Below are 26,176 nucleotides of genomic sequence, written 5' to 3' on the forward strand. Positions count from 1 at the left end.
CACGCTTCATCTCCTTTATTTTCACGCCACCGTGTTACAGGCAGGAGGGTCCCAACCACTGGCGGGTGCCAGCTCCAGCACCCCAACCGCTGGCAGGGCCAGGCTGCTGCCCCCCCCGCCCCCAACACCCGCTAGATACAATATTTAAAACTTTTAATATAAAGGTTAAGTTCATTATTCTCGATCCTGAGAAACATTTCGTCCGTTTACGGAGCTCTCGCTGTAAACAAAGCACCACAGGCACCAAGCCCGCACCCCGGGCCGGACGGCAGACGAGGAGACGGATCTGGCGTGGGGACGGGAAGGGTGGCCAGCGGTCCCCTTCCTGTGGCGTGGAGGGGGGGACAGCCACACGGAACCGGTGCCGTGCACGGCCCCGCCACACCGCTCTCCTTTGGGAGCAAATTCCCCAGGGATGGGAATTGCCCGGCTCCAGGCTGGAGCTGTTACCCGGGGCTCTGCGGGTACACACACCCCCAGCCCACAGCGAACCTCTGCGACGCCTCCCCTCTTCCTCTCTGCCCCGGTGCCTGGCCGCACGCTACTCGTTATTAAAAAAAATTAAAATACAGATATCCCAAAGGAAGAAATACCCCCCCCAAAGCGCCCCACTGGTCCTCCCTGCCCCTCCCTCCCCGCGTTGCTCCCTTGACACAAGGTAAACTTAAAAAAGAAGACGCCTGCGGCAGCGCCCATCGGTGCCCGGTCCCTACGGGCACATCCCAGGGCGGGCAGAGCCGCGGCGGCGGTGCCGTGGGTCCCCCAGCCCTGGCGGTGGGACCTCAGAGGGTGCCGTGGCCGCGGGATCCCAGGGCGAACCAGCCCATCTTCTCCTGCGCCAGGTCAAGGTCCCGCAGGCGGATGCCGACCTCCCCGAGGAGGATGTTCTCCCAGAAGCCTTCCTCGCTCAGCACGCTGAGGCGCAGCTCCCGCTGCTGCAGATCCCCCCTGGGGATCCCATCGTAGACCAGCTGTGGAGTAGAATGGGACAGACCCTCAGCTACGGCCCCCCCTGGCCCCCCCATCCCCATCCCCATCCCACTTACCATCTCATTGTAGGTGGGGTTGCAGGTTTTTCGGGCCACTTTGGTTTTCCTCTTGGTTGTTTTTTGAGGGTCGGGCAGCAGGTAGGTCTTGACGTAGGGGTCAGGGTCATTGCCATCCTGCAACGGTGGCTGTGGGGCAGAGAGCGGGGGGCACCCCGTGAGTGCAGTGGTGGGGTGGACCCCCCCCCACCCCGCTGCCACCGAGCACCGCGCACCTACCAGCCCCCGGATGTGCATCACCATGATGAAGAGCTTGTTGTTCTTGTAGGAGATGGAGAGCTTCACCTCCCCGCCGACCTTCCCCAGGGGCCGAGCCCACGTGGCGTCTGGAGAGGAGGACAGGAGGGGCGCGGGTGGGACGGGAGCCCCCCACCATCGCCCCGCGCGGTGCCAGCCTGCTGCCAACGCTGCCCCGGCCTCCCTACCTGCCGGCTTTGGGGTTGGGTTGGTGCCAGATGCCTTCTCGTCCCGTGGAAGGGGGTGGAAGAAGGTGTAGATGAGGTCACACTGTGGGGTGAGGAGGTGACGTTTGTGGTGACAGTAGTGACCATGTCCCCCGTGCCAGTGCTTTACGTGGTGCAGTGGCCCTCCATGTACTTTCCCACCTCACCGGTATCCCCAGCATCATCCCCACCTCTCGGGAGGCAGCAGCCCCCCTCCACCCCACTGGGACCACCCCCCCAGCTCCGCACCTCTGCCACCTCGGGGGCAGCGTGGATCAGGTGCCAGATGTAGCCATTCAACTCCTCCTTCCGCCGCTCGGCCACCGCTTCGCCCCGCGACCGTCCGATGACAAACCTGCTGGGGAAGCTGTGGGGACGGACACTCAGCAAAGCCTGGGGGGCAGTGGGGAGCCCTGGGGGTCTGTGGGGGTCTGCGGGGGTACCTGGGCAGCAGTGAGGAGGGGAAGAGGAGGCGCAGCTTGTTGTGCAGCTCCTGGAACTCCTCGAAGGTGCGCTGCACGAAGGCCACCTCGCCTGGGCTCTCCCGCTGCACCTTCACCACGTAGGTCTGCAGAAAGTGATAGGACAAGTGATAACAAGTGATAGGACAAGAGGGAATGGCCTCAAGCTGCACCAGGGCAGGGTCAGACTGGCTCTTAGGAAGCATTTCTTTGCACAAGGGGTTGTTGGGCGTTGGAATGGGCTGCCCAGGGCAGGGGGGGAGTCCCCATCCCTGGAGGGGTTGAAGAGTCGGGTTGACCCAGCGCTGAGGGATCTGGTGGAGTTGGGAACGGTCAGGGTGAGGTTCATGGTTGGACTGAAGGAGCTTCAAGGTCTTTTCCAACCTGGATGATTCTGGGATTCTGTGAAAGATGGGGCTGTGGCATGGGATGGGGACCCTGGGGTGCCCTGAGCCCATATGGGGCTGGGGGGAAGCACTGGGACAGAACTGCCTGAGTTGTCCCTTCACCTGTCCCCAACCGTCCCCACTCACGTAGCCCTTGCTGGGGTTGAAGACCCTCTCGTGGCGGCAGAGGAAGACGTCGCGGATCCGGCCGGACGTCTTGATGGTGTGTGTGCGGGGGGCAAAGGAGAGGGTTGGGCGGGCATCGGAGCCCGTGAACTTCATCTGCGCCAGGTTGTGGATGAAGAAGTTGAGCTTGGTGGCCACGCTGCCCAGGCTGGACTCGATCAACCTGCAATGAGGCCACCGCGTGTTCAGTAGGGAGGAGCCCGTTGGCGTGCTGAGCCTGTGCCCGCGTCCCCCTCCACGGGCTCCCTTCATCCTCTCCTGCCCCATCACCCACCCATGTCCTCTACCTGGTGAAGTAGGTGGTGGCATCAGCATCAGAATCCTGCGGCCTCAGGGCATCGTAGATGTATTTGAGGTCCTCCAGGTCGGAGAGCTCAGGGATGCCACAGGACAGCATCTGGGAGGGGAGGCAGAGGGTGAGGGCAGGTGGCAGCAGGAGGACCCCTCTGCTGTGCCTGGGGGGATGGGTGTGTGGCCCCCCCGGCTCTCACCAGCCCCAGCAGGTTGAGGAAGAGGTGGGTGTGCTTGCGGATCAGGTTGTAGGCCTGGCAGCACAGGTCGACGAAGTCGTGGAAGCGGCTGGAGGGCTTGTCCCCCCCGTTGATGACATACGCCATGTCCGAGGTGAAGACAAACGGTGCCCGGTCCCTGCATGGGGGAAGCAGGGACAGAACGTCACCATGGCTGGGGGTCACCCACCACCAGGACCACAGCATGAGATTTCACCCCACAAAATTGGGGTGAACCCCAACGCTAAAGAGCCTCAGCCCTGCAGGGACGAGCCCAGGTGATGGGGAAGGGGATGCCGGAGGCGTTTCTCACCTCTTGATGTTGCCAAACATCTGTGCGTGGCCCAGGAACCTGCCGAAGTCGATGTGGAACATGTGGCCGGTGGTCTTGAGCATGATGTTGTCATTGTGCCGGTCGCAGATCCCCAGCACGTAAGTGGCCACGCAGCAGCCGGCACAAGAGTAGATGAAGTTTTCCACAGCCTGGGAGGAGGGAGAGAGGGAGGGAGGGAAGTTGCAACCATGTGTGGAGAAAGGCTGGACACGTTGGGAAGCAACAGATCTTGTCCCTGGAGAGGGGAGCATGAGGAACGGGGACCCTGCCAGGCTCCTCCTCACCTTCTCATACTCATCCTCCTCAGGGTTGTGTTTCTGCAGCCAGTCTGCCAGCGGCCGGTCTTTGAAGGAGCCCGTCACGCCGTGCTCCACCTGGATTTTGCGTAGGGTCTCGGCGTTGGGGATCATCTCCACCATGCCTGGTAGCCAAGACAGCAGGGTGAGACCCATCCATCCCACCCGGGGGGCACCAAGACCCCCGCCTTTGCCACCAACCCAGCCACTCCCCAGCCGTCACCGCTGAATCACAGAATCCCAGAATCCTCTCGGTTGGAAAAGCCCTTGAAGCTCCTCCAGCCCAACCATGAACCTCACCCTGACTGTTCCCAACTCCACCAGATCCCTCAGCGCTGGGTCAACCCGATTCTTCAACCCCTCCAGGGATGGGGACTCCCCCCCTGCCCTGGGCAGCCCATTCCAACGCCCAACAACCCCTTCTGCAAAGAAATCCTTCCTAAGAGCCAGTCTGACCCTGCCCTGGCGCAGCTTGAGGCCATTCCCTCTTGGCCTGGCGCTGGGTCCTTGGCTCAAGAGACTCCTCCCCCCTCTCTGCACCCTCCTTTCAGGGAGTTGCAGAGGGCCAGGAGGTCTCCCCTCAGCCTCCTCTTCTCCACACTAAACCCCCCCAGTTCCCTCAGCCGCTCCCCATCAGACCTGTGCTCCAGACCCTGCACCAGCTCCGTTGCCCTTCTCTGGACACGCTCGAGTCATTCAATGGCCTTTTTGGAGTGAGGGGCCCAAAACTGAACCCACTCATCGAGGGGCGGCCTCACCAGTGCCGAGCACAGGGGTGAGATCCCTTCCCTGTCCCTGCTGGCCACGCTAGTGCTGATACAAGCCAGGATACCACTGGCCTTCTTGGCCACCTGGGCACAATGCTGGCTCCTGTTCAGCTGGCTGAGTGACAGCCTGCAAAGCCACGTTCCTACAGACGGGCTGGTGGGATCAGACCCAAAGGGGGATCACAGCTCCCCGCAGCAGCTCCTCTCTAGCAGAGCCCCAGGACCTCCTGAGCCATCACCAGCCCAAGAGCACAGTGACCTGGGGCCCGATGCCACCGGGGGACGCCCCGATGCCGGGTTACCTCGTCCGCGGCCAGTGGAGAAGCAGCGGAAGATGACCATGCGCATGTCCAGCCCCTCTTGCACCCAGATCTTGTTCATGATCCGGATCATCTGCAGCGTCAGCATGTCCTGCCGCAGGTCATCGCCGCACTGCGAGACGGTGGGGAAGAGCCGTCAGAGCCGGGGGACAGTGGGGACAAAGCTGAGCCAGTTCCACGTGGGCTGGGGTAGCCATGCCAGGGGTTTGGGTATCACCGGGCTCACCTTGAAGATGACTCGGATGTTTTCCCCAAGGGGATCAACGTTCTGGAAGGAGAGCTTCAGGGGGACAGCGTTGGAGTTGAAATAGGAGCAGTCCTGCCATGGGGAGGAAGGTGCAGCGAGTCAGGGCGAGCTGGGTGTGGGCAGAGGAGCCCCCCCTGACACCCCCAGCTCCGGCACTCACCCGGGGCACGATCCCCTTCACCAGGAGGCTGGGGCTGAGCGGCAGCCGGCACGACCCGTTCGCCTTGAAGAACTGCTTCACGTCCTCCAGCCCCTCGCGGAGGATGCCCTGTGGGGTGGGCATGGGACGGGGTCGGGGCTGAGACACAGCCCAGCACCCCCCTGCACCCCCTCCCACCGCCCTGGCACCCACCTGGCGTGCAGAGGGGGCGGCATCCCGCACTTGCTGGGCCAGCCTGGCCAGTGTGTTGACGAGCAGGCACTGCCGGTCAAACTCCTCCCGCAGCCCCTTCCCGCAGCAGCAAAGCAGAGCTGCCAGCAGGTACTGGTAGCGGATGCTGAACTGGGAATCCTTGAGGCCATCCTTCAGCAGCCTGCTTGGAGCAGGGGCACATGGGGTCAGGTGAGCTCCGGGGAACCCCCCCCGCCACTCCTGACCCCCCCTGCAAACCCACCAGAAGAAGTAGTGAGTGATCTTCAGGTCACAGATCGCTCGCTTCAGGAGGAAGCGCACCAACGGGCTGTCCAGATAGCACTCGTACTTCAGGGCCTGGAGAGGGGACAGTTTTGGAGCACAACAGGACTGGCACGTACCCCACGCCACGTCCCAGTCCTGGCATGCACCCCACGCCACATCCCAGTCCCCCCACACACCTGGACTAGCTGGGGCAGGTAGTCCAGCAGCTCGGTGTCGGAGATGGAGTCGATCCACTGCACGGCCGTTCTCCTCACCTCCTGGTCTGGGAACCTGCGGGCAGGACAGGCATCACGGGGAGCCTCAGCATCCTCAGCATCCCCCTCCACCTCCTTTTTCCACTGCTGCCCTCTCCCTGCCCGCACGGGGAGGGCAGCAGTGCCAGAGCACACATCCCTGTGGCACCCTGCAGCTCAGGGGTGGCTTACGTGGCATGCAGTAGCCCCAGGGCATCCTGATGGCTCATGTAGGCCCACTGGCTGAGCAGGGCGTAGATGTCGGGCAGGCAGGCCCACTCCCAGCTGGGCGCACTGGCCAGCAGCATGGGCAGGGCGCCGGGCGCTGCGTGGCAGTAGTAACGCTTCTCCCACAGCCGCTTGCGGTCGGCGTCCATCAGCCTACGGCACCGAGGGGACAGAGGGGACACAGCTCAGGCGTGGGGTGAGGGAGGGGATGGCACAGATGGGACAGGGCTGGGGATGTGGCATTCCTCTGCCCAAACCACGTGTGGTGAGGGGGTCAGTGATAAACCCCTCTGAGCCCTCCCTGCTGCCTCACCGCTGCCCTACCCATGGGGAAGAGGAGCTGATGGAGAGCAGGATCCTGCCTGCATCCCCCTGCCCCGGGCTGAGGCCGGCTCAGCAGGCAGGTCTGTGTGGTGCTGCAGAATCACAGAATCCCAGAATCATCCAGGTTGGAAAAGCCCTTGAAGCTCCTCCAGCCCAACCATGAACCTCACCCTGACCGTTCCCAACTCCACCAGATCCCTCAGCTCTGGGTCAACCCGACTCTTCAACCCCTCCAGGGATGGGGACTCCCCCCCTGCCCTGGGCAGCCCATTCCAACGCCCAACAACCCCTTCTGCAAAGAAATCCTTCCTAAGAGCCAGTCTGACCCTGCCCTGGCGCAGCTTCCAGGATGTGGGGGGCTCCCCCCATCCCCAGACTGCACCCCATGCCCCAAGGGACAGCCAGGACCCAAGTCCCCATGCACAGGGGTGACTGAGCTGCTGCAGGGACGGTCCTGGCTGTCCCCCTGCCCGGGGACCTCCTGAGCGAGCCAGGCTGACTGCGCACCCCAGGAATGTTTTGCAAGGAGCGTCAGCACCGTCCTGCGCAGCGGATCCCGGCGCAGCTGCTGACACCTGATCCTCCCGTTTATAGCCAGCGCTGGAGGACACCGGCCGGCTCGGCCACACCGGGCTGGACAAGGGGCCGGGCAGCTGTCCCTGCTGGGGGGGACATGGCTGGAGAGACCCTCCCCAGAGAGGGGAGGGCAGGGCGCAGGAGGACCGATGACAGGCAGCTGCGGGCAGGCAGCTCTGCCAAACGCCGGGCTCCAGCCTCATCCCCAGCCACCAGCAGCCAGCAGCAGGGTCAGACCCTCCGATACCCGCTGTGTGTGCCAGGGGTATATCAGCAGAGCCCCCCTCGGCAGGGTGATGCCATCCCCACCCCGCGTTACGTACCAGTAGAGCGATTTCTTTTGCATCGCCTCCCGCAGCTTGCGCTGGTCCTCCTCCCCCAGGCTGCTGAATTCGTACTTGGGGCTGAATTCGGCCGCTGGTGGGCTGGTGAACTTCACCTCGAAGGCAGAGGTGGGGAAGTCGATCTGGGGCACAGGCAGGGGGTGAGTGGGGGCCACACATGGGGCTCGGGGGGTTTGTGTCCCCCAGACTCCCAGCCACCAGAACATACCTGCAGGATGACACTGTCGGGCTGGTGGAAGTTGGGGGCACTCGACCTGGCTCTGGAGTTGTCCTGGGTCGCTGGCCACAAGCCCAAGAGCTTTCGCCCACAGGTCAGGACCCTGGAGGAGAAGGAGGGGTGAGAGTCTGGAGCTGGGGGCTACTCTGCCAGGGCAGGAGGGTGCCACCACTGCAGCGATGCCATCCCCACATTGAGCCGAGGCGCTGGGGACCCCACGGTGCTGGGGACCCTCCTTCCCCACCCCGGGGATGCCGTCGCGGCCCCTCGCTGTGCCCGGCGTGGTGGGATGCCCCACGTACTGCCTGAAGTTGAAGAGGGGGGTGGTCACCCAGCCCAGGGCCTCAGGGACCCGCCGCTGTTTGTTGGCGTCGGAGGAGCTCCCCGGGGGTGGGACGGGCACGGCGAAGAGCGTGACGCTGAGCAGCGTCTCCCGCGGCAGACAGTTCACCTGGACGGGGAAGCAGATCCTGCAAGAGAGCAGCCGGTGGCTCAGCCGTGCCCTGTGGCACTAGCCAGCCCCCCGTGGCACTGGCCATCCTCCCGCCCTGGGATGCCAAGCGTGCCCTGGGGGAGCCCAGCCCAACAGACGCCTTTGCTGCTGGCACTGGGGTTGCCACATGCCCCCTCCCCAGCATGGGATGGAGATCCCACAGCATGGGCAGACACCCCATGGGGGGCAGCTGGGTTTCGGGAGAACCAGCAGCTCATGTACCCTGGTCCTTTCCCAGCACCAGGCAGTCCTGCTGCTCTCTGTCCCGGGAAGGTGACCGCCGGGCAGGGGGGGCCGCTATGGAGGGCCCCCACCGCACACTGACCTCGTTCCCCGGCCGGAGGGGGCTGCGGGGGACCCCGGGGCTGAGGCTCCTCTCCGACGCTCCCGGGGAGCCCAGGGTGGCACCTACATCCCGCCCGTGAGTGAGCACGGGAAGGGCATTGCCCCGCGGAGGGGACCGGCACCACAGCGTGCCCCGCCGTCCCGCTGGCCGCTCGGCGCCTGTCCTTGGGGGGCACCGGCGCCTTCTAAAATTATCCTGTCCCATCCCCACCTCCCCGGGCCACTGCGAATGCCAGGCGTGGCGAGGGCTTGGCACAGCCTCTCTGCCCGCTCCCGGGGCTATTTTTGGAGCTGATCCCCTTTCCTGGGTGCAAACACACATGTCCAGGGAGGGCAGGGCTGACGCTGGGGCCGGTGCTATTCCCGGGGATGACACAAGAGCTTCTGACACCTAAAAACTGGGGAGAGGCGCGGAGAGGAGCTGCTGGAGCAGAGGAGGAGGAAGAGGAGGAGGAAGGCAGCGTGGCTGGGTATGGCACCGCGACCCCCCTGCCCACCCCATGGCCAGGGCACTGCCTTACTGCTGGTCCCATATGATGAGGTGGAAGAGGTATTTGTAGACGTGGGCCTTCCTGGTGAGCAGGGGGCTGCACAGCTCCTTGCCGCCGTGGCTGAGGGAGCAGGAGAGGTAGAAATCTTCGTAGCTGCAAAGGGAATAGAGGAAGCTGTGAGCCAGGGGGCGCTTGGCCTGGGGCAGGGGAGCTGGTACCCAGGGGTTCACCCCACCATGGGGCAAATCCTGCATCAGCAGGGTGGGGAGGATGGAGGTGCTGACCCTCTGTGTCTTCCCCAGGCTGGGCTTGAGAAGCGGGCTGCACCGGGGAGGGGGCGAGAGCTGGGAGCCCCCGTCCCCATCACCATATGCCACTGCGCATACCATCACACGGGGGGCTGCCGGGGGGGCCCTGCCATGTGGCAGGTGCCGAGCGACAATCCGGGGAGGGCTGCAGGGCGCCAGAGGTCAGGGGATGCCGGCATTTCCCAGGCTACCCGCTTTGTTCGGAGCCAGTCACCAAGGGGAATACATTAAGGACAGGACAAAGGCGAGGGGTCCCCGGCGGGGCGGCTGCTGCCGGCGCCGCTGCCTCGCACGCCCTCCCCGTGGTGGGCTCCTGCCGCCCGCCCGGACCCCCGCCGTCCCCCAACGCGGGGCCGAAAGTGGGTACGGGCACTGAGGCACCTAACAAAGCAGCACACCGCTGATGTGGGGTGAGGGCAGCCCGGCCCTGCTGCACCGGGGCCATCTGTCACATCCCCGGGGTGGTGGTGAGCTCGGGAGCGATGCTGCAGCCCCGGGAATTCATGGGGTTGGGGTGGGAGAGCATGGCAAAGCCCGTCCCACCCAGGAGCTCCGGCATCAGCTGGCTCCGAGCATCCCTCACCGCTTGTCGAGCACCAGCATCCCCATATTCCTGCCTTTAAGAAGCTTGGAGAGCATTAGCTCTTATTCCCTCCACACCCGCTGAATATCTGGGGCAGGGAGAGAGAGGGACACCCCTGCCCCGGTGTGTTTAACACGGATGTGAGCCCCGGGACGGGCAGAGGCTGCGCGAGGTGCAGGCAGCTGCCCTTACCTGGCAGCCCAGGTGATGGGGATGCGGTGGGTGGCGTAGACGGTGAAGGAGAGTGGGCAGGAGAGCAGGCGAGCCTCCTGCGCCACGCCGTGCTCCCGGCTGCCGTGCACGGCCGTCTGGAAGTCGGCGTTGAAGGTGCTGCAGTAGAGCTCAACCAGGTTGAGGATGGCGGCCGTCAGGCTCTCCACGATCCTCTCTGAAGGGGAGGTGGGAGACGGGTGAGACGGGGCGGCCGCCGGCCCTGCTGCCCCCCCGCCACGTCCCTCGGGATGCTGGAGGGACCCTGGGGCCGGACTGTGGGCAGGTCTCCCCCAGGACAAAGCGGGTGAGAGGGAGAATTTCAGGCTTCCCATTTCGCTGAGTTCACGGGGAGGAACAACAGCCATCGCCTCCAGAAACCCTCTTTTCCTAACCAGAATGGTTTCAAACGCATTTTTGGCCTTAATAATTGAGGGGGAGGGGCTTGAAGATTAAAAGCACCAAGAACTTGAGCCCAGAAGGGGAGGAGGAGAACAGAAATACCTCGATTTTCCCTCTTGGCCAGAACATTTGGATCCTGTTGAGGAAAAAAAAAGAAACCACAAGAGCAACATCAGAATCAGCCCCGCGCTGTCGGTGGGGAGCAGCTCGCCAAGGCAGCCGCTTTACGTAACCAGCCTGGGCTCCTCGGCTGCCGGAGCAGGCAGCACCGCCAGGCAGCTGCCTGCTCCCAACTATTGAGGAATTTTCCACGTGGTACAGTGGGAGGAAGGAGGGAAAGAAGTCAGATGTGAAAATCTGCTTCTCCTCTGCACCTCCCGGCTGAGCCCCCCAGTCCCGCACCCCCCCAGTGCCCATCACTCACCTTCTGGATTTTGGGCTGCATGCGGGAGGGGCAGGGGGGCATCTGGTTGAGGGCTGCTGTGATCTCCTGGCACTCCACGGCAGCCAGGGCGTTGCAGATGGCCATGACCGACTGGATCACCCGTTCTGCCTTCAGTGGGAAGTCTCCCTGGAGGGCAGAGAGGGGCTGATGTGGGACCCCCGGGGCAGCTGAGGGAGCAGGGGCTGCTCCCCACAGCCCACGCGCCATTGCACTGGGAGGTGCATCAGCCTGTGCCTCAGTTTCCCCTACTTTCATGGCCTTTCCCCTTCTCTGATGCACCCTTAGAGCCCCACAACAAAAAGGGGAAAGAGTCCGCAGCAAATGCATCAAGGTGGCCCCAAAAATGCCCCCTCCACCCCTGGGGCTCACCTCGGCTGCCAGGAAAGCATCCACCTCGTTGTGGAAGGTGTCGAAGAGGAGACTCAGGGCCTGCCTAGGGGACAGAGAGCAGAGCTCAGCCCTGGCCAGGCCGACACCCAGCACGGGGGGGCTGGTCCCCCCTGCCCCGTGTCCCCTCTACCTGCTGATGGTCTGTTTGATGGGTCTCTCCTGCAGGTGGATGTAGTGGTTGAGGGTGGAGGGGCTCTGGTCGTCGTTCGCCTGGAGATGGAGAGATGCTGTGCCGTAGCTCGGCCGCGCACGGGTGCTCCCGCAGCAGGGAGATGGCACAGGCACCCCCACGCTGCCCCCCACACCCCGGCACCCACCGTCCGGGCCAGGTCGCTGCGCACCCCCTTCCTCTTCATCAGCTGCAGGCGGATGTCGATGTCGAACTTCCTGCAGTGCTGGATGTACTCGTGGCTGCCCAGCGCGTGTTTGCTGTGGGGACAGAGACCGCACGCTGAGCTGAGCCCCTCTCCATCCCATGCCAGGCCCCAAAATTCAACCCGGGGTGCCCCAACCCAATGCCCCGTGGCAGCTCGGCCGTGTCCGCCTCGCCTGCAAACCAAGTTCGTGGACGCTTGCGTTAGGAAGCTCAAAGAATGACCTATTGTTTTCCCTCCTTCCCCTGCGCCCTCCCAAAAGCTGTGCCCGGCCCAGCCGGCGCGACGGAGCTGGGAGCAGGCACGGAGGAGCCTGTTGTGCCTGGATTTGCCTGACGATGCGTGGGAAGCAGAGTGTGGACCTGGGAAGCTGGAGGATGCTCCGGCTGACAGCAGGACTGGGGGGCAAGCCTCAGAGCAAGGAAGCCCTTTCCCCAGAGTGGGACCCCCACAGCAGAGCGGGCACGGTGCTGAGGGGGTGCGGGAGGCTGCGGGCAGGATGGAGCTGCAATGGCAGGATGAGGCAGGGGGGTTGGGAGAGGCACACCCAGAGGTTCACGAGGCTGCAGGGGACGGGGACACAGAGACACGGAGTCCGATGGGTGCGCGGCCACCGGTGCCGTGTCATGTTCCCTTCCTGGGGAAGGCACTGTGGGAAGCCCTGCCTGCAGCCAGCCGCACAGGCAGCAACGGGACCGGCATCCTGCGCACCCCGGCCCGGTCCTGCCGCCCCCTGCGCCTTCCAGAAGCAAATGGGGGGCGAGTAACAGCAGCTCAGGCTGGTTTGCAGAGCTCAAGGGCCCGACCGGCTCCGCAGGGAGGGTTTTGGCACTTCCAGCATCTCCTCCACCACGGGAAGATGTGGAAAGAAAAGATCAGTGACAAAAGGGCTTTATGTCCTGGGGCTTTCTCAAAGGTCCTTTGAGGGAGATACAGCAGCGCACTGGCTCTCGGGGAAATGCTCGCTGGGGACTGTCCCGCTCCGTGCCCAGGATGCTGTTCCCTGCCCAAAAAGCGGGAGGTTCATCCCTTTGGGAAATGCCGCCCAAGGTGGCTGGATCCATCCTACCCTGGCTGCTCCCTGGTAGCCCCAAGGCAGAGGTTTGCTGAACAGAAACGCTGCGGTGCCCACGGCGAGCGAACAGCTTGTACCCCTGCTGTGTGCCAACACACACGTGTGCACACGCACACACACGCACACACGTGCACTGAGCTGCTGGGCAGCACGAGGGCTCAGCACCGATGGGAATTACCCTTCAGGCAGCCGTGCCGGGCAGGCAGGAGCAGAGGCTGGGCTCCGCTCGCCCTCGGCTCGGATGCTGCGTGGGCTCTCCCGGGCTGAACAATTCCCAGCCGCCCCTTTAGGGCCTAAACCGGCAGCTCCTGGAGGCCGTGGCAAAGCTCCCGCAGATTTCCCATGGCAGGGCCAGGCCCAGGGCAGCTCTCCAGCAGCGGGAGCTGGCTCGCTGCACCGAGCCGCCGGGAAGGACGACGTGTGCCTGCGCAGGCATGGCTGCTGCATCTTCCTCTGCAGAGAGCTCTCCCAAACCATCAAACCCCAAAACCCCTCTGGACACGCAGCCTTCCTGCAGGAAAGGCAGCAGGGCAGGGAGGGCAGGAGGGATCTGTGCAGGTCTCGGTCCCTATCACCCATCCCCAGCTCTGCAGCCAAGGAGCCCACCACAGCCCTGATGCTCCTGTGCCCCTCACACCCGCTCCCCCCCACCCAACATGTCCCTCTTCCATCTTCTCCTGCAATTTAAACAACAGGCTGGGAGAAGCTGGGCTCTGCTGCTCCGCTCGCTGACACAGTTGTTATTAATACTCCTCCAAAGAGCTTTTTTGGCAGCTCCCGGGTTTTCAGGCACGCGGGGGTCAGCGTGACGGATACCCTGCCACCGGGAAAGATGCTCCCAACATGCTGCTTTTGGCAAGAGCATCGCTGCGGCTCGGGGGGCAGGGAAAGGGAGTGGAGAGGCTCCCGCTGTGCACACCGGGATCAGCCCCAAGCATCCATCACGGCGGGATCAGCCCTGACCATCCATCTCACCCGGCCAAGGCCACGGATGGGGTGAGCACGGCCGAGCACGTGAGCCCTGGGTTGGGGGGAGTGTGTGTGTGTGCCCCCCCTCCCCACCGACACTCACTTCTGCAGGAACTCCTCCAAACCGCAGATCTTGAGCATGAAGTCCTCGACGTCGACGGTGTGCAGCTCGTCGTGCGTGTAGCACAGTGCCTGGTAGATGAGCAGGTCCACGGTGGAGGAGCCTGCGCGGAGAGGAAGAAGCGCTGTGAGCCTCAGGGATGGTGGGACCCCCCCTAAGCCTTCACCTGGGGGTTGCTGGGGGTCCCCCCTTGATTGCTGCAAGGGGAGACCTGCTTGGCAGCGCAGCGTGGGGCACTTACAGTCGCAGGTGAAGGTGAGGGGCTCCCGCAGACTGTCACACACCACCGTCACCTTCAGGCTGACGCCATGGCCCAGCTGCTCGGGGCTGAGGTTGACGGCGCTCCACACCAAGCCAGTGAGGGAATAGTCCTTGGTGCTGTAGCCAGAGCGCAGCCTGCGAGGCAGGGACAGGTCAGAGATGCTGCCCTGCTTTGGGTTTTGCCCCCCCCCCTGCCCCCGAAACACCTGTTTTGGGGCATTTTGCAGTGGGGTGCTCCAGCCCCAGACGGGTACTTACACATCCAGCATGTGGCAGAAAGCAGCCACCTCCTCATCCCGCTCCTCGGAGACCTCGAAGAGCTCGTAGCCATTGGAGAAGGAGTGCGGCCGGGGGGCAACCTATGGGGCAGAGCACGAGCCCATCAGCCAGCTGCAGCGTCTTTAGGGGTCTCCAGCCCACCGCCCACCCGGGACGGGGTTTGCCAGATCCCCCTGTTAGAGCATCGGGCACCAAGAGCCTCTGCTCGCCCCGGTGTTGCTGCGGCCGGGGGAAAGGCAGCTCTGCAGCAGCGCAGGGGGGACGTGGGCCAGCGCAGGAGGCGTTTGGGCCAGGCGGGTCCCAGCTGGACGACATATCACCCACGTCTGCACCGGCACCTTCCCCACAGCTGGGTGAAGGGAAACTTGAGGTCTCGCTACCCCCAGCCCCCTGCCCACAAAACTGGCCATTTCCAGGCTGTTTCCAAAAGCCCCAACGGGGAGATTCCCCAGGGATGGGCAGAGATGGACCCGGGGATGCCGCGGGATGGGCAGGGACCGTCCCCAGGCCTCCGGGGTGCTGCCCATGCCCGGCCCCACACGCCTGGGGAGAGCGGTGGCAACACTGTGCCAGGCTCCCCCCCCGCGCCTGGGGGTCCCCGGGCCTCCATCGCTCTTTCGAAGTGAACAATGGCCCCACTGTCAAAGCAATTAACCCAGACAACAGCTAACGGGAGGCAGAGAAAGGCAGAGAACACAGCAGCCGCTAAAGACAATTTTAATGCTCTTTTATAATTAGTTTCTGGCACTAAGAAAGCCGAGAGTGACTTACGTAGCCCCCGCCAGCAGTCCCCAGCTGCATCTCTTGCTCCCCGGGGAGGGGGGACCCCGCAAGGAAGGTGATTTCTCCCGCTATTTATCTCCTCCTCTTGCTGGAGGTGGGAAGAGCCGCACCAGAGCCAGGGCTCTGCCCCTGCAACAGGCACCCCGTTGGGGACAGGGGACCTGGTAGCCCCGGGAGAGAGCCGGTGGCCGCGCCAGCAGCCCCCTAATGTCTCTGCACGCAGAGGGGAGGTATCCCACTCGCTGCTCGACGAAGGGAAGAATGGAGTTGGGATCGGAAAGGATGTTGCGAGGCGAACAGGAAAGCAATCGCCTGGCTCTCGGGAGGAGACTCCCGGCTCTTTCCGGAGGATCTTGTGACATTTTGTGAGCTGGCGGGACACGAGCCCGATGCAAACCACCTGCAGCGTGACCTCTGGAGACCCCAGAAGTGCTCCAGGGCACTCATGGGCTGTGCCAGCCCTGGGGCCGGGCACGGGGCTTTGGCTGCGGGGTCTGGGCAGTGCCTGGGGTCCGGCAGTGGCTGGGCACGAGGGTGAGGAGAGGAGGCAGCGCTCAGATGGCAGCGCACGGAGCACCCCGCCTGCTCGGCAGCAGCGGGATCATGCCCGGGTGGGACTTGCCCTTCTACTTGGCTTCCTGGCCCCAGGTCGCCCACCCCAGAGGGTTTTGGCCACAGCTGCAGGACCCCGCACCCCTCGGGGAGCTGTGCAATCTGGAAAGGTCTTATTAACCCCAGCGACGGTGTCTCAGCACGTGGATGCCTCCGACCGTGGTACAAACAAGACCCTGAGGAGCCCATAATGGCACAAATAAAACCAACCCGGAGTGAAGGAAACGCAGCAAAGCCGCAGGCGCCGACAGCCCCATTTGCACCCTGGCTCTTCCCAGCACCTCAGCTCCATCCCAGCCCCACTTCCAAGGCAGGGAGAGAAAAGCCTCTTACCGGATCGATGGAGATCCTGTGGTTCTTGTTTGGTGCCAGGTTCTTTCGGTTGCCAAAGCGGGAGACATATGTCCGGGGGGGGACCTGGGGGGGCATGGTCTTGCTCCGTGCCACCGGCTTGCCGCTCGATTCCTTCTCAAAAATGCTCCTGCCCTCCTTCCAGCCACGGGCAGCTTCCCGCAGCACCTCCGACTCGTAGGTGGACTTCAGATTGAGGCAGGTGATGGCGTCGTTGATGCCGCCATAGTCGGCGATGCCGTAGGGGTCTTCCTCGGAGATGCGGCGGCCGAGCAGCTTGCCGTGAGCCCGCTCGTGGGCCGCCGAGAACATGTTGATGTCCCTGGGCTGGGGTCCTTTGGAGGATGGGGGGGACCCCTTCCCCGAGCGCTGGGTCCCCTCGGGGGAGCTCCAGAGGGGGTGCCGGGGAGGCAGCGGGGGCGGCGAGAGCTTTTTGGGGGAGCTGCCCCCACTGTCGTGGGGTGAGGTGCCGTTGAGGGGCTCCCCGAGGAAGTCCCCCCCTGACCCCTCGAAGATGTACAGGTAGTCCCCGGCCAGGGGTCCCTTCAGCCAGGGCTGGGGGTCCGGCTGAGGGGGGCTGGGGCCGGGGGGGGGTCCGGGCACGGGGGGACCCTCAGGCACCACGGGGACGTTGTAGCTGAGCGTGGGGTCGGAGCCGGAGAGACCACGTGCCGCTTTGATGCCGGCGCAGCCGTTCCTCTCGGTGGGGTCATCCCAGGAGATGAGGGGCCGGTCTCCCCGCTGCTTGGCCCGGTTCTCCTCCTTGTCCTGCCGCAGGCGGGACAGCGCGTCGTACTCCATCTGCAACGCCTCTGCCAGCGCCAGCTCCTTCCGGCTGATGCCCACCGACTCCAGGGACTTCCAGTGCTCCCCATTGCCGCGCGTGGCGGACATCTCTCTGGGGACTGGGACCTCTTCCTCCCGGGCTCAGGGGTCAGGAGAAAGGCATGCTGCACCGCCGGCCACCTGGGCAGAGGGGAAAGGCAAGGGTTAATGGCTGGGCAGGCCACTAAAATGAAGGTCGGCTAATGAAGGTGGTACAGCCCTTCCTCTCTGCAATGGAAAAAAGGAAATATTTAGGGGCTCGGCAATGTGATGGGTTAAATAAAGATTTGGCTGCTGCCCGCCCCGCCAGGACCCTGTGGCCACCAGTCAGGCAGCACAGGCAGGGCTGGCTGGCCCCGCTGCAGCTGCTGGGGCTATTGCTGGAGCCCGACGTATTTCCCCGAGGACAAAATAAGACGCAGAGAGGGGAGGGCAGCGGGGCCAGCGCCTGCAGCTGGGGCTGACTCAACCTGCAACGCCGCTGCCGTGCCCCGGCACAGGCTCCGCAGTGGGGCTGGTGCCCAGGACGTGGCTCTGAGCTGCCTTGCTCATCTCGGAACCATCACAGCTTTGAGAAAAAGACAGCAAAATTAGGGCTTTTTGAAGCAGAAAGGAAAAGATGAGAGAGGAGGGCAAGGAAGGGACAAGGCAGGGTGCTGCCCCCCTCGCCCCGCACCGTGCCCGTGGGGAAGAGGAAAGTCAGTCTGCAGCAGCCCGGGCAGCGAGGAACCAACCTCCCACGGCTGGTGCTGAGGGTTTTACCTGGCAGCTCGCTGCTCTCTCCCTGTCTGAGGGCCGCTGCAGCCCGTCCTCAAACCCCGTTTCAGCAGAAGGAACCGTGCACAGCTCGGGACAGCCGGGAGCGCTCGCTGCTCACCAGCTCCCATCGCTATTCCCCAGCACCAACCAGCTGCTTCAGCCAGCAAGAAACGGGCCACGGCGATGGGGACGCGGGCATCCCCATCAACCACCAGCATCCCCAGCCCCCTCGAAGGGATCCAGGGGTCCCTCCGAGCCTCTCCGCAGCACCCGGCGTTGCGCAGCCTCCAAACCCAGCGACTCTGCAGCGTTCAGTTGCGCAAGCGGAGAGGAGAAGCAGCCGGACTGGAAACCGCTGCCTGGCCCCCGACCAAAACCCGTGGAGGGTGGTGACCGCAGGGGGGGCTCGGCTCTGCCCGGCCAGCGCCGCGCTCTCTGGGGAAGGATGTTTCACCTCCTCTTCCCTTCCTAGCAAAATAAATAACGAAGTGGATGTTAAACAGAAGAGTGGAGCGAGCCCAAAGCCCCCGGAGACAGCCAGCACTTGAAATCTCTAGAGCTGAGAGGCAGCCGAGTGTTTTCGGGCTTTGGCCAGGGCTGGCTCACGAGCCTCAGCACGGGGAGGACACGGGACCTCAGCTGCCACCCAGGGCTCTCCTCTGCCCCACCCCGCTCGCTCTGCACTGCGCAGGGCTCTGGGTAATGCTCGGATTTAGGGTGAAAGGGTGCGACCACCCCTTCCCGGTGATTTTTGCTGGAAAGCGCTGCTGGGGCATCGCTGAACCCGAGGACTTTCCTTCAAAGCCCTTAACCACTAAGTGCAGGAGCAGGGAGAGGACTGGCAGACCCTACCGCTGCCTGGTCTGACCCCCCGCAATGGAGGAGCCCACCTGGCACGACACGTGCCCCCCACATCCCACCCCATGGCACAGGGCAACCACCTCCAGCCTGGGCTATGCCAGTGACCACCCTCCGCCAGCACACAGCGCCCAGTGGAGCATCACCATTGTCACCAGGCTGGTCCCCACCGTCCCCTCCCAGCCTGATTGCTGATTATCACCCACAGCAGCCCTCCCAGACCCACCACCACCCGCAAACGGGCCCTCCTGACCCTGAGACCAGATGGCTGCTAATTAGCCCGGCCCAGGCTGCAAACACATTTCCTGCAAGTGAGGTGGGTTTGACCCCCTCGCCGGCACGGGTCCCCTCTTGCCCTCCCCAACACCAGGCTGGCCAGGGACCTCACTCAACCAGCTTTTTTGTGCTTTCTAACTAGAAAAATGGCTTTAGGGTTGGGGGGACACAGGCTGGAAGTGTTCCCTTTCCCGGCATTTCAGTCCCTGCCGGCAGCCGTGGGCTTTTCCTGGAAAAATAGAAATCCCAAAAGCTGGCAGTCCTGGGCTTCTGGAAGCTGAACAAAGAAAATCTGCTTTTAACCCAAAAGCAATAAAATCAAACCGATTTTTGTGGCTGACAAAGCCACAAACCCATTCTCGTCTCCAAGAGAAGCATCTGCATCTTGCTGACGTTTTGAGCAGAGAAACGCTCCCGCTCGGTCGCGCCGAGGATCCCGCGTGTGCTGGTGAGATGCAGCCGGACCTGCACCGGGGCAGCAACGCCAACCCTGAGCTGGGGGGGCACCGTCAGAGCAGCCGGGACACGGGGACGGGGAGGCTCAGCCCGCACCGGGCACAGCAACCAGCCAGAGAAAAGCCACGCAGGAGGGGGCTGCGTGTGACCTGGGGGATGTCACCTCGCTGGGGACACCACGAGCATCCCTGAGCAGGCGGCTCAGCCCCTTCCCTCCCGAGCCGGCGCGGCAGCCGGACCAAGGCGATGCAAACCCACATGGAAGAGCCCCAAAACTCTCCCGGTCGCTCTCCAAGTCCTCGGCCAGGAGCAGGACTGATGCTCAACCAGCGCCTCAGTGCCACTGCCGGCTCCTGCTCTCCGGGGTTTGGTTTTCCACCAAATGCCTCTCTTCCCCCAGCAGCCTGTTACAAAATTTACCCGGGACTGTGAGCCCCCAGTTCGCTCTCAGCACTGGAGCTCCCAAGGCGGGAGCCGAATTCCAGAGGAGCAGAGACAAGCGGATTTTTTTCCTCTTTAAAATACTACTACTAATAACATAGGGATAATTTTCTGACTTTAAATTTCCTGGCATTTGCCACGGTCACGTCAGCCTCAGGAGACCCATCCAGCCTGGGATCCCACCTTTCAGAGAAAAGCTGTGCTGAGTTACTGTGGCTGCAGCACACAGCTCGGCTGGAGGCACACAGGAGGGAAAACCACTTGTCCACTGGAAACCCTTTGCCCTAAGCCCTAAAATATGGTCGAACGCAATTTTCTTCACAGTTTGCACCAGCACGGCCCCGTAAAGGAGACTGCAGCCTTGCAGCTCCATGCACAGGCACCACATCCCTCGTGTAACCCACCAACAACCGTGGTCACATCAGTGGAGCGCAGGGACGTTTCCCCATCGATGCACTGCCCAGGTGCACGAAGCCAACCTCCTCCCTCAAGAACATCAGTGCTGAGCCCAAAGGGCAACAAAACCAGCTCCAAATCCTCTTTTGGGACCTCTCGTGTTTTTAAACGCCATTTCAGAGCATCTGCTGGTTGCAGCACAGCCCCTTGTGAGGCTCTCAGCGTCAGCACCCGCTGCAGCCATGGCTGGAGAAGGCAAAGCTCTTGTCCCTGTTGGCTCCAAGCAAACCTGCCCTTTGAGGACACATTTTCTTTGCTCTGGTCTCTCCCCCGGCGTCAGCTGCTGCCTGACCAACACCCCCGCCCGGGCTCTGCACACCGTGGGGCACACACCCAGGGTGGGCAGAAAAGGGAGGCTTGGGGGGAGGCTTTCACGCCTGCGTGCTGGCAGATCCCCCGGAGTTGATTTCTCAAACACCAGAACAGTGGGATCCACCCAGGAGCAGCCCAGCCCCAGGGAAGCCGTCAGGTCCTCCCTGCTGAGGGTTCAGGGGCTCCGTTAGCCCCCCCACAAAAAAATCCCTCCACCCCAGCTGGTCCTGCTCTGCAGTGGCTCTTGGGGACAGCCTTTCTGCAGGGCTTTGGGCTCCCCATGGGGCTCTCCCTGTCCCCACACTCAGCATCAGTGGACAGGGAGGGACGATCCCAGCCCTCCTGCCAAGAGCTGAGCATCAGGCTGGGAGGAGGGCGAGGAGGACCGGGGCAGGCTGGGGGGGACCCGGGGGGGAGCTCAGCACCGCCTGCAGCCACCCCATACCCGCCCCTGCTCCCGGCAGCTGAGCAGCACCTGCTCGGCGCGGGGAGGGACGAGGGAAGCCGAGCAGAAAATCATCCTACGGGATCCCACGGCGGAGCAAACGCCGCAGCCGGCCCCACCTCCCCGTGCCCGGGGATGGGAGCCCGGGGCAGAGCCCCTGTGGATGGTGGGGGCTCTCTGTGCACCCCCAGCTCACCCCATCCCTCCCTCCCTCCCTCCCTTCCCCCTCGCAGGCAGCTGCGTTGGGAGCAGATAGAAAGGTCCGAAGCATCTGGGAAGACATCAAACATCTGAGGGCGAGGAAGCAAAGCCAGCCCCGGAGGGGCACCTCCCCGGGGTGTGGGAGCCGGGGATGGAGGTTATGCCTATCAGGGGAGACAATTCACACCCATTTATAATCCGGCGGAGGGAGGAGCGGCCGTGAGAAGGATAAAGCACCAGCCTTCACCTCTGGGGCTGCGGGTCCATCCATCCATCCTGCTGCTCCCGCTGAACGGGGCGAGCTGCCGCGTTCCCAGCCGCCGGAGCAGCCCCTGCCCGGCCAGGAGGATGGCGGGGGGCTTCCCTGACTTGGGGACACGGAGCCTGCTCCTGGCTGCGTTCCCCAGCCACGTGCCATCGCTCCCGCCGTGAGTCACAGCACATCGTGGGGTGACAAAGGTCCCCGGACACACTGGACCCCGGGGCTGTCCTGCAGCGGGGATGCTCCTACGTCTGCGAGGCAGAGCCAGCTCCTCATCCCATGCAGCTCATAGCATGGGGGGGGGCAGCTTCCCAGGACCCCTTACCAGCTTCAGCACCCCCCAGAGCAGGCAGGACCCAGCTCCCCCTGCTCCAGAAGAAACAATCTGGTCTCAGTTCTCCTCTTCCGCTCCAAAACAGGAGGGAAACGGGGCCTTTTGGGACCTCCTGAGCAATGTCATGACCAAGGAAAGCCCTTTGGGTGGGTCTCCAGGTGCTGTTTCAACACAGGCAAAATGCAGGATTTTCATCCCAGTTTGGAACCGCAGCTCCAGAAAAGGAACCTGGCCTCAAAGATCATTGAAAAACGAATCACAGAATCACAAAATCATCTCGGTTGGAAAAGACCTTCAAGATCATCCAGTCCAATCATTAACCTCACACTGACCGTTCTCAACTCCACCATATCCCTAGGCGCTATGTCAACCCAAAACCAAAACCCGGAGCGTTTCCTTCCTGGAGCCACGCTCAACGCTGCTGAAACACCACCCGTCAACCCAAAACCCAGCAAAACCAACACTCTGGAAGTGCTTGTAGTGAAAATGGTGTGATTCCCCTCAAAACTGATCCCAGCAGACATTTGTAGGCGTCTATTTGTATCCCCCAGTTTGCAGACAAAAAACTGAGCTCCAAAAGCTGAGGGGCTGCGCTCCTGGGAGTTTCCAGGGTGGGTTTGGAGCTGGTTCCCCCCACCAAGAGCTGTCTCCAGCATTTCTCAGCAGGGTGGTAGGAAGAGCCTGGAGCTCATCCCAGTCGCCCAGGATCTGGCTCTGCAGCCGGGGTCCCTGGGCCAGGCTCCAGCCCCGCTTCACTGCCGAGGAGCCACCCTCACCATGGGCTGGGCACGAAGGACGCAGCTCCTTCCACGCACCCCGAAGGCTCCCATCGCCGGGGCAGACCCCCAACACTCGCCGCTGCAACGTGAAGACCTGCAGGATCCAGCCAGTTTGTAACGTGCAGCAAAATAAAATCAGGCCCACACCGAGCTGAGCAAACACCTTGAAAACAGCCAGTGCCACTCGCTTCCAACCTGTTGACTTATGGCGGGAGGAGTTTCTTCCTCTTCAAGCTGATAGGTCTCCTATTAATAGCAGAGCAAAGTCCAGTCTGGTCCAAGCTCTCTGGAGGAGGCAGGATGTGAAGCTGGCTGATGCCAAAGGCTTTTCCATCGTTTTTCTACGTATTTCCACCCTCGTGAGGAAATCCTGCGCTGGGAAGATGGGTTGGGTTTGGACGGGAAAGCCCCCGACCTGGGGCAGCCGAAGGAGGGAGCTCTGCAGAGACAGCACCCAGAGCCCCGCGTGGCTGTGGGACACAGGAGGGGACAATGGGGTGTCCCAGCCAGGCGTGGGGCAGGCGGCAGCCTGGGTGGGGGGGATGTCAGAGCCCCCCTTCGCAGCGAGGTGCGACAGCCACATGCTCGGCTGCACAGGAGATGCTGAACCTCACCCAGCACCTGCGAAGCGATGGGGGTGCGGGGAGAAGCGAGGGTGGGACCCTTCCGCAAAGCCACCCACCGCTGCCCCCCACCCTCCCAGCTCCCACGCGGCAGCTCTGAGCCCCACAGCAGCTCAAGACACCCCGCGCCTCCTCCTGCTCCCCAGCCCTGGGGCACGCCCGTGGTTGGACTTTCCAAATGACTCAACCCTCGCTGCTCCAGCACCCAGCACCCATCCCCAGGGCCAGGTTTTCTCGGTGCTCGGCCTCCCCAGGGGATGCTGGCGGTCAGGATCTCCCCGGCACGGCAGCTCTGGCGCTCGGCTCCTATGCAAATCTCAGCTTCCTCTGCGGCGAGCACCCGGCGCGGCGTGGCTGGCTGCGCGACGGCGTGGGTGTACGGGCACCCAGCTGCACACCGGCAGCGATCCTGCGTGTGCAGCCTGTGTGGGGGGGGCTCAGCTAGGCGAGGAGGGGCTGAACCCCCATAGACATTCAAGGAGAGCCGAGCAACGTGAAGCACGACACCTCCCCACCCTCAGCATCAGCACCCAGGGGAAGGGTCCTGCCCGGCGGGGTGGGACGGATCCTGCTGCTGGGATTGTGGCTGTATCCACGCCAGGGCTGTTCCCTGCTCTCACGGGGCTCCCCCCCCGATCTGGATGCTCCTGCAGCCAGTGGGGTGCCCAGAGGACATGCAGCAGCCAGGGCGTACCCCCCCACCCCACCCACAGCACCCTGTTGGGGTGCAGGGGGCCTGGCTGGCCCCACACCAGTCTGCAGTGGGAACCAACTCCTTAGGCTGCTCAGCCCCCAGGATTTACACATCCACAGCCCAAGGACACACCAGACACAGGCTGGACACACACAGCTCCCCCAGAGCATCCGACACGCAGGGAAACACCTCACTCAGGACGGGGCCTTGGATGTTGCCGCTCTTACAACCCCCGTGGTCCCTTCCCACAGCTCAGGACCGCGGGGACCCCGGCCTTGGAGGCACCCCAGCTTCTCACACACATCCCCTGCCCCGCAGCCCGGGGTGTCGGGGTGCACCGGCTGCACACACATCCTTAGCACCCGCACAGGGAGCACCTACCTACACTGCAGCACACAAGGAGGGCTGGCGCCCGGCTGCTGGGCTGGAAAAGCAGCTCCTTCGGGCTCCCGGCCGCGGCGCGGATCCTCTCCCAGCTTCACTTGGTATTTAGGAGGGTGCTCCCAAGGCGAGGTGGGGCAGGCGCCTCGCCGGGGCGGTTAGCCTGGGAGAGCCGGGTGCCACATCTGCCAGGCAGGTTTTCCTCACCCCCCCCAGCTCCCCGCTACCCCCTCTCTCCCTCTTTGGGAGAAAAAGATTGATTTTTCTTGCTCACACTACTGCTAGTTCTCGCCGGCCCAGATCCTATGAACAATTACATTCGTGCTTGGCCTTCTACACATGAATAGCTGCGGTTAAGTCAATGTATCTCCTTCGCTTAGGGGTAATAGCTGGCATATCTCTGGAGTTTACTGTTAAATACACGCAGGAGCATTTCTGCAAGTTCAGGACGCAGAGCGGGGGACCGCAGGAGCAGGGGGAGCAGCGCAGCTCGCTGCAGCACGCCCAGCATCCTCAGAAATGCCCCCACGCCCCGCACCGAGAGCCCACGCCTGCCCCGTGGCTTTGGTGGGAACGAGCTGACCCTTCCCGGCCGCACAGGAGCGCTGGCCTGTCCCTGTCCCTGTCCCTGTCCCCATCCCTGTCCCGGCGGGGGGACTCTGACATGATGGGAAAGCGCAGACCCCCCCAGCCCTGCCCCTCTACTTTGCTGACGGGCAACTTTGCAATTTGACGGGGACCGTTTCATTGTTCTGCTCATAAAAATAACCCAACTTTCCGCCCCCCCCACCCCCCCTCTCCCCGCCCCGACGATGCAATTCAAGAGACCAGACCCCTCACCGTGCCCTGGGGGGGTGCAACGCCGGGGATCCCACCACCCACCACCACCAGCCCCCCCCCCCCCCCCCCCCCCCCCGCCACTGCCTCCCCGGGGCTTTTGGGGTTTTCAGTCCTGGAAAAACCACAAGGCTGGGCTGGAGCTTTGGGGAACGACTCGCGGCAGCCCCGCGCGCGACCCACATCTCCTCCCGGGAGGGGAAATTATTATTTTTTTTAATATATATATATAATTTTTTTTTTTTTAAGGGGAAAACCCGGAACGACCCGCTCATTGGAGGAGCCGGCCTGCTCCCACCACCCGTGTGTCCCCCCCCGCCGCGGCTCCCCCCGGGGCTCAGCCCTACCTGCTCCCAGCGGGCTGCGGCGGCGGCGGCGGGGCCGGGCCGGGCTGGGGCCGGGCGGCGGCGGGGCCGCGCCGCGGCGGCGGCGGGAGGAGGGAGGAGGGAGGAGAGAGGGAGGGAGAGAGGGAGGGAAGGAGGGAGGGAGGGAGCACGGCGGCGGACAATGGAGGGGCGCAGCGCGGCGCGGGGCCACCTCCCGGCCGCTCGCCGCATTGCACGGCGCCGGGGGCCGGGGGCGAGGCGGCGCTGGCCACCGGTGGCCCCCCCTACCCGGCTTCCCCCGATAGATCCCCGGGACGCTGCCAGCTCCCCCCTTCCCCCTGCCCAAGGAGCCGCCGCGTCCCCCCCCATCCCGCATCACCCCCGGCCCGCCGCTGGGTGCTGCTCCTTTTGCCCCCCACCTCCCCAAAACGCTGCAGCCGCAACCCTGGGGTCCCCATCAGCACCCACCTCCCGCTGCTGCCCACTGGGCTCGTACCTCCAGGGGTGCGGGTGCTCCTCTGTACCCCTCCGGGGAGCTGCAGGAGGGTGCTGAGACACCCCACAACACCCCACTGGAGTTGGGGTGCTTGTGCTTGGTCCCCAGAGCCCCCCAGGTTGGTGGGGACACCCTCCCACCCACAGCAGCCAGCCCCCCTGGGCTCGGGGGAGAGAGCGAGGGCAGAAAGCGGCTGCACAAGCACATTGTGGGCAACAGATGTGCTGGAGCCATCGCAGCGGTAGCTGTAATTTGTTTTTGCAGGCAGCTGGCCCTGCCAGGCGCTCGCAGACGGGGGTAATATTCACCTCCGAAACCCCAGCGCCGCGCTGGAGAGCCGCGAGCCACGCTGGGAGGGCTGCGGGTCAC

The 26,176-nt window shown here is 63.7% G+C and overlaps 1 protein-coding gene across 2 annotated transcripts; it reads right to left on the minus strand.

Moving 5' to 3' along the window:
* On the minus strand, nucleotides 1–25,405 carry PIK3C2B (phosphatidylinositol-4-phosphate 3-kinase catalytic subunit type 2 beta). Of its 2 annotated transcripts, none has more exons than XM_074850175.1 (33): nucleotides 25,333–25,405; nucleotides 16,029–17,012; nucleotides 14,280–14,380; nucleotides 14,002–14,156; nucleotides 13,743–13,863; nucleotides 11,539–11,650; nucleotides 11,352–11,431; nucleotides 11,201–11,264; nucleotides 10,811–10,957; nucleotides 10,489–10,522; nucleotides 9,967–10,162; nucleotides 8,914–9,036; nucleotides 7,857–8,024; nucleotides 7,546–7,657; nucleotides 7,317–7,459; nucleotides 6,058–6,246; nucleotides 5,809–5,902; nucleotides 5,610–5,704; nucleotides 5,348–5,528; nucleotides 5,156–5,263; nucleotides 4,975–5,067; nucleotides 4,731–4,860; nucleotides 3,650–3,786; nucleotides 3,345–3,514; nucleotides 3,014–3,170; nucleotides 2,810–2,919; nucleotides 2,484–2,685; nucleotides 1,933–2,057; nucleotides 1,739–1,856; nucleotides 1,472–1,553; nucleotides 1,266–1,372; nucleotides 1,047–1,175; nucleotides 1–971 (listed from the first exon to the last, which is right to left on the minus strand). In XM_074850175.1, exons 2-33 carry the CDS (start codon nucleotides 16,938–16,940, stop codon nucleotides 783–785), a joined length of 4,884 nt encoding a protein of 1,627 aa, XP_074706276.1. In that variant the 5' UTR covers nucleotides 16,941–17,012; nucleotides 25,333–25,405; the 3' UTR covers nucleotides 1–782. The 2 variants fall into 2 exon arrangements, with proteins under 2 accessions (XP_074706276.1, XP_074706277.1); XM_074850176.1 differs by lacking the exon at nucleotides 25,333–25,405 and adding an exon at nucleotides 17,634–18,106.
* Nucleotides 25,406–26,176: the final 771 nt, after the last annotated feature.

Source organism: Strix aluco, chromosome 25, assembly GCF_031877795.1.
Source record: "Strix aluco isolate bStrAlu1 chromosome 25, bStrAlu1.hap1, whole genome shotgun sequence".
Taxonomy (NCBI): Eukaryota; Metazoa; Chordata; class Aves; order Strigiformes; family Strigidae; genus Strix; species Strix aluco.